We start from the raw sequence: 7,300 nt of genomic DNA on the forward strand, positions 1-7,300 counted from the left end.
ACCAAAGAGGAATACTTAGTTAGACAGCAATCGCAAATTAGGCATCTGGGACCCGCAAATAAAGCGTCGCCACCTCAATGTGGCGACACCACGTTGAGGTTTCAGCAGCAGTTTCACGTGACATCGTCGATTTTCGCATCGTGCGCTCTGAGCTATAGCTAACAGTCCACCAATATATAATAATTACGTCGAGTTCTAAAATACCCAAAGATTCAATGGAGCGAGATTTGACAACTATTCGCACCCGGTAAGCTAAATGTGTAATAGCTCACGTTACATTGGCGCATACGCCGGCGTTTCGGTGTAGGCGCGATATTCAAAAACGAAACTTCGACCTTGATTTTTTTGCCACTAGTAACCTGTCTTTTCCAGCCAAGTAAACGTAACCCGAGTTTTGACAGAACACTTTACAAATCTGAAATGATTTATTGCCTTTTATTGTCCCGCAAATTCGGAAATAATTTGCGCCAAATGACTCAAAAGCGCGGCTGTCACGCACGTCAATACCCTGGAAGCCTTGTTTGTTAAAGTTTTGTGAATATGTTCTTTTTTTAATTGAACTGTAATGATAAAGCGCCATGCGAAGACACCATGCGAAGATTCTTTCAGTTATAACCAAAACCAAATATTATAGGGTGATAAGGCAAGTCAACCATCATGATGACGATTACGCCATTTTCAAGAAAAGCTTTTTTCAGCGAAATAGGAATGCAAGATTAGGAACTGTAGGGAAATTATCAGCTCAACGTATATTTTAAAGAACCACTGTGTCACATTAGCTTTTTTAAGAGACGCATAATGTTTAGAACCTAACGTAGCTAAGCATAATTCTGTAGAACTATGACGAGATTTCACCGATTTTTACGTTGCCGCGACGAGTTCTGATACTTTCATACGAAATAACCTTGTGTTAGAGACGTGCTAACAAGAAGTTAGATGTCTTCGAGGCACAAGATAAACATTAAAGGACTCGGTTCAATGAACTGCTATAGGTCATGAAGTCGAGATTAGTTTATGCCATTAGCGACTGTACCTCATCTACGGTTAAGTGTAAACGAGCTTTAAACGAGTAAATTTGAAGAACTGGTGAGTTGCAACACTCACTGGTAACTTGCTTCAGGCCAATTTATGCAGCAAAAGCGATGAATTCTGATCAAAAGTCGGCGCAGTAAGAGTACTGCCCCGCGGCATCTATAGGATTTTGAAGGATCGTGCCAAAAAGTTTTGCTTCTCTAATCGCTGCTGCTGGTTATTTATTCTTTTCCGTGCGCAAACATCGTAACTTACGGAAACTGTCTCTTTAAAACCTCCTCCTTTTTAAGAGGCTCGCTCCCTGGCACCTTTATTTTATTTTTTTATTTTTTTTTGCGCATGGAAGAAGGCTGTGGTCGAAGTACGCAACTCGGCTCTAAGGGACCCACGTGTCCTTTCAAGTAATTTTCCAGCGCAAAGAACCAAACAGCCAGACACGCGTCGACCGGATCACTGCGAGTCTTACATCTTCGCCTTTTAGAGACTCATTTCCCAAGAGCCGGCTGGCAGCTATTAAGTCGAAAGACGCTGCAGTAACTCTCTCGAGCACTGCAAGCACTGCCTTGCACGTCTTCAAGAAGGCCATAAATAACGCTCAGTGAAACAGTGTACTCCAACTACTCGCACTGCACCATTGATTGGGCCGCTTGGCCACTCTCGTGCATCCGATGCGCAATTTTTCGTGGAAGCAACGCACTGCTGCCCAACGTACGAGCGTATAGTCGGTCTCACGATTTTGGTGCAACGCCACGGAAGCTGAAGCCATGGAGCGTCATCAAATCGGAAACCGTACTTACGAATCGGTTTGCAAGACAGTTCGTCATCATCACGGTTCGTCATTGTCAGTCACGGTGGCCAACAAAACGAGGGCCAAGGAATTACCCTTCTCACGTTCGAGAAGCTTTAATGAAACGCCGATTAAATGACACGAGCATGGGCTTCTACAGTGTTTTGTTGCACGGTTTTAGTAAAGTGTGTTACGCGAGAGGAAAAATCGTGACTAGCGCTTCATTTTGTTAAACTTCGACTTAAATTTTTTTTCCCTTACAAGAGAGGGCTGTTAAGAACGCAGATGTGGCGCACGCTATTGTGGGAAAATTTAGAAACGGATGAACAGCAATGCTGCATGCGGTGCTATATCGTGGCTATATACGCGCCGCTTCGAAACGCCACGAGGACAGGTAATAATCAATGTAATATGCGGACAAGGCGGTGCCTGAACTAACGACTGTTCGATTCCCATTAGAGCAAGTCGCCTATGTAAAGATATTGGAACGGAAACAAGAGTAGCAAACAAAAAGTAACAACAAAAAGACAACGAATGAAAAAAGAAAGCCCACTTCCATCGGATAGGTGTGCTAAAGACGTTTTCTTTTTGATCATGCGCTGCGATAAAGTATTCCGGCATGGCCGGAATCGTTTAAACCACATGGCAGACCAACTGGTTTGATTCACCCAGGAGAACTGTACCTATTCCGTTGGGGACCCGTGTTCTCCACCAAGCACTGAAATCCAACCTCCGATGAGACACACGCGCCTTAATTTTCTCCCCGTATGTCTGCTTCCTTCCCCGTAACCTTACCCGGGCGCAGGAAGTGTCTCTTTGGAGGCCTCGGGCTGGCGATACCCTTACACCATCCGTTACCTGGGCTTGGGAATCGACAAAACGCGGCTAAGGAACATGTCCCGACGTCTTGGGCTCTTGTAGCACCGTCAGATGCTCGACACCTGCTTCGGCTGCGCCATGCAATGCGGGCAATAGGACAACGTCTCAAGGCTTGACTGAAACCAGATGTACCTAAAAACTCGTTTGCCAGACAATAAGTAGAGACATCGCAGCAGTTCCTGCACGATGCAGAGTTACACGCTTTCATTTGATTTTTTTTTATTCCACATATGCATTGCGGCAAATACTCCTGAAAGAAGAAGAAGGTGAGGGGAAGGAGAGCCGAGTGCTGCAGAATGAGTATAAAGTAAAGCGAACACATTTGGTTAAGAACGTCTCGGCGCAATGTTTATTTTTCGCGAAACAGGAATAAAGTGGCTGCAGGACTACTAATATCTAGTCCTTGCTACAGCAAGGATCGTTGGGCAGCTCTTGAGACTGTAGGACTGCCGAAGCGGCGGAGGCTGACGGTGACCGGCGGGCCTTCTGCGTCAGGATGAAAAGAGGGGACATGAAAGAGTGAGCAAAGAAGTGAGACCTTAAAGTTGCAATGGTCACGGTAGATAGCAGAATTACTTACAGGAGTTTCGGTGCAGGCAAGGTAGAATTTCATGACGTCGGCGAGAAGAGAGCAGTAATAACGTTGAACACACTGGGCAGCGAGGAGGAAAGCCAGCAGAGCATGCTGCGAAGCGGCGATGGCGTGGTCCGTAGGAGTCTGCGAAAAAATTTATTTGAAAAGGGTGATGAAAGGGGGTAGTTGGTGGCTTTTCATTTTGTTTGTTTATTTTTACGCTATGTACGACACAGAAGCAGGAAACACGTACAAACGAATGTTAGGCAAACGTTTGCGCAACATTTATTTACTTATTTGGTTTATACCGCCATCCCATTTGGGGCATATAGCAGGAGTGGAACACATATGCAAAAAAAAAAAATCGAATTTGTACACGCATAAAATCAACACAAACAGTACGGATACAACGCACTTGAAAAATGGGCAATTGCACTCTTGCACTTTACTCTCCTGCTCGGCCTTTGTTCAAGGCGGCTGGCGAATGCAAGATATATCAAGGAAAGTTTTTTTTTTTCTTGGTGTTCTGTAGGGCGAGCTACGCGAAATCTGCTGATCCCGTTCCGCATGGAAGTAGTTTAAGTAAGGGGAAGTGCGTAAAAAGTTAACGGCCATGCAAATATGCTGGCCTCGACAGATTCTAGTTACATTATTTGGGACACGAAGAAATAGGAACGAAGGCCTTAGTTTGCTCCCCAAAGCGCATGCTATTCGAGCTCTGCTTCGTACCCGAAAGAAACGTAGCGGTGCTTACCTGCGCTGGCTGAGAGCGAGAAGGCGTTTTGTACAGGAAGCGCTGAAAGCGCTCGTAGGCCTCGCACGAGATCTCCTCAAAGGCGGCGCGTTCGCAAGCGAACTGTAGTGTTACTGCGGTGCTGAACTTGCGCAGTGTGGTGAAAACCAACTCGCTAAATGTGTGAGAAACGGCCACATTGTTGCGATCGGCATCGTGGGCTGGGTCGTGTGCAGAGATCCACTGAAACAGCAGAAACAAAATTGCTGACGACACCTACATGGCGCCTTCACTAAGGGCACCTGCGTCATTAAGGGTCAGACACCTGCACTTGTGCTCATTGCCATTCTACTTTTAAGTCCCTAAAGTGATCGTAGTAGAGACCCGGGCCTCTTATAATACTAAGAAAAAATATATGGTGAACCAGGGTGCAGTGCCCGAGACAGCAGCTTCTGCTAAAGAAATCTACTTTGGGAATACGGCCGTAGCTTCACTGGCGAGTATCGTTAACTATCCCGAGGATGAGGAGTGAATTGTACTGATGGAAATCAGCTCCGCAAGCTGAAGTAAGCCTTGCTGATAGCATTAAAAACAACGGTTAATTAAAATGCTGTATTATGCAAGGGTAAAAAAAAGATATAGAATGCATGAAGCCAAAATAACCATCGCAGAGGAAGAGTACTATACTTGTAGAAGCCGAGCACAGGCCTGCGTCTTGCTTAAAATTGAACGGTGCTACAAGATGATACCTTTCGTCCAACACCAATGACCTCAACATGAGGTCACACACTACCACACGTCGTTCTCACCGCGAGGAAGACATTAAATAAACAGAGAATGGTTTAAGCAGAGCAAATTTACGGCGTTGTTAAATTAGATTCATCAGGGTTGAAGGTAAGGACTGCCAGGCAGCTTACCAAGTCGAGGACCTCGTCTATGTTATTGAAGGCACGGTTGACAGGCTGCGACACGTGATCGTGCACAAGTTCCATGACGGCAGCAGGATGTGTGGCCGCGTGGACCGCAGCCACGATGACCATGCGAGTCCGCTCAACCTGCGACAGTAAATACAGTGTCAGTCCATTTACTTTAACATGTATACTGCGCGAGCAGCGGTTTAGGTGAATGTAATTGGCACGCTTTAATGCCCCGCAATAGTGTGAATTCAGAGTAGTTGGTTGAGCATCGGCATTTCGAAAAGTCGTAGTTTCACCCGGAAGGCGAAGCATCGATTGCGAAATCAACTTAGCAGAGAGCCATACGAATTAAGGATAGTACTGATAGCACCCTTGTAAACATTCTTAGTACTCTTGTAAACATTCGCTTGCCAACTAAATTAACAAGCCTGTTGTCAGCGCGCACAGCAAACATGATCAAATCACACTCGATAACCGCGGACAGTCACTTTAAAAACGCTGGCGTGAGGAACGCGGCGGCAGCAGCGAGCGAAGTGACCTTCGTGCGGTCTATCGCTTCAACGCAAACTGAGCGCCGAGAACACAGCATGCACAAAGCTACGAGCCACCGACGCACCTAGACTTTCCCTCAAAGCAGGTCGCTCTCAAGATATGGCCGCGCGGCCACATACGCAGTTGAAGCCGGAGTAAAACGCCGCCCGCCGTCCCTCCCCTTCCCTTCCCTTCCCTCCCCTCCCCTCCCCTCCCCTCCCCTCCCCTCCCCTCCCCTCCCCTCCCCCGGTGCCTCGCGCGCGACGGAAAACGGCGCACTTTCTGCCCACTTTCCTCCCTTTCGCGCGGGCGAGATTGAGCCGCGATCGCCGGCTCGCGATCGCACGCTTTCACTCGCACATACAGCATACGACGCGCCCTTAGACTTTATACGGAACCTCACGGCGATGCCGACGGCAGAAATGCGCCTGGAGTGCCCATGTAATTGCTATCGCAAAAAACGGCACTGATTTACAGGACCTCATAAAGACGTGGTCATGTATGTACACTTGAGCCAGCGCGGTCGTTCAGGATGTTCATGCTCCATCTTGCGCCAGGGCATTCAGATGCTTCATAGCGGAGAGGCAACTTTGACTACATGGATCACTGAGCGTTCATAGAAATCTAATCTCAGCATTCGGCCGTTTTAGCATACCATCTACGTTGGATGCGGCTGCTACAGTGAGGAATTGACCTCGAGGACAGCCGCAGAACGCCGAGGATTTCGATTGGCTACATTATTGATTTTGAAAGCCATTTTTTTTTCTCATCATAATTATTTCATTGTTATACGCGTGTATGCAATCTTAAAAATTCACTATTTCTGTGCCCTAAATTAGCTGTAATGAATCTTTAGCATTTCAAACAAACATTTGAGTATTTTATGAGGTGTGCTGAAGAAATAAAAGAAATGAAATAAAACAAAAGTATACGAGCAATGCTGGGTTGTAATCTCAGTGTCACATGAGAAAGTGGAAACTCGTAAAATACGGTGCACGTGCTCAAAAGCGGCAGTTTACCGGCTGCAGAAGAGCTGAAAGTATCCCCCTAACGCTCGGTACCGACGATGATGTATATTTTCGTAGCAACTGATGCATGTACCCTCGCCGTGTTCATCACGGGAGATTACACCGCAATCATCATTTCGAGATTAGGGCTGCCATACGCGATAAAATCTGAGACTTCTGTCCTGCGAAACTGGTTTGCCGCAACGTGTATGCCTGTCCTTACAGCCAGCTGACAACTATAGGTGTAAGATCTGGGGTACACATATATAGTACGTACACCGATCACGCCAAGAAATTAGCAAGTTTTACTATTTTTCAGCGTCGCAATTGACACTATGTAGGGCTTGTTTCCTTTAGCGCTGTACTCTTAAGTCGTCTGAGCGACAGGTGATAAACACTTACGCTACATGTCTGAACCGACAGTCTGGTGGAAACTTTAAATTGTTCAATGCTTTTCTCGCCTTAGCGACAACCGCATCAGAAGAAACTTCTCCCAGAGACAATTTTTTTTCGAGATGACAAACATTACACGTCTTCTGTACATTTAGATGTTTTTTCTCCTGTCGCTCACAACCGCCACTCATGAGAATTGCCATCGCGCCCAGACGCGTTCAGCGTGATGAACTGAGACCCGCCGATAGCCTTTCCGCCTATAGAGACTGTACTAGGACAAAATGTCGAGTAACGTAACGACAATACCCACTGACCCTACGCACATCGACGCAGTTTTAAACGGAACTGGTTACTTCAGGTTATATACCGCACAGCCTGTAAGTGAATGATTATTCGGAGAATTACCTGCTCAAGACCACCACGCTGCACTTGCACAACCTGCTGGCG

The 7,300-nt window shown here is 46.6% G+C and overlaps 1 protein-coding gene across 1 annotated transcript; it reads right to left on the bottom strand.

The window, feature by feature from the left end:
- Positions 1-3,019: 3,019 nt before the first annotated feature.
- On the bottom strand, positions 3,020-5,058 carry LOC119459345 (uncharacterized). Its single transcript, XM_037721151.2, has 4 exons — positions 4,923-5,058; positions 4,027-4,248; positions 3,279-3,416; positions 3,020-3,184 (listed from the first exon to the last, which is right to left on the bottom strand). The coding sequence occupies exons 1-4, from the start codon at positions 5,043-5,045 to the stop codon at positions 3,095-3,097; spliced, it is 573 nt and encodes a 190-aa protein (XP_037577079.2). The 5' UTR covers positions 5,046-5,058; the 3' UTR covers positions 3,020-3,094.
- Between the last annotated feature and the right edge of the window lie 2,242 nt (positions 5,059-7,300).

Source organism: Dermacentor silvarum, chromosome 7, assembly GCF_013339745.2.
Source record: "Dermacentor silvarum isolate Dsil-2018 chromosome 7, BIME_Dsil_1.4, whole genome shotgun sequence".
Lineage (NCBI taxonomy): Eukaryota > Metazoa > Arthropoda > Arachnida > Ixodida > Ixodidae > Dermacentor > Dermacentor silvarum.

Coding starts and splice junctions, on each gene's coding strand:
- LOC119459345 (XM_037721151.2), bottom strand. CDS start 5,045: ATGGTCATCGTGGCTGCGGTCCACGCGGCCACACATCCTGCTGCCGTC. Junction 4,249..4,922: donor TAGACGAGGTCCTCGACTTG/GTAAGCTGCCTG, acceptor CTGCTGTTTCAG/TGGATCTCTGCACACGACCC. Junction 3,185..3,278: donor TTGCCTGCACCGAAACTCCT/GTAAGTAATTCT, acceptor ATCCTGACGCAG/AAGGCCCGCCGGTCACCGTC.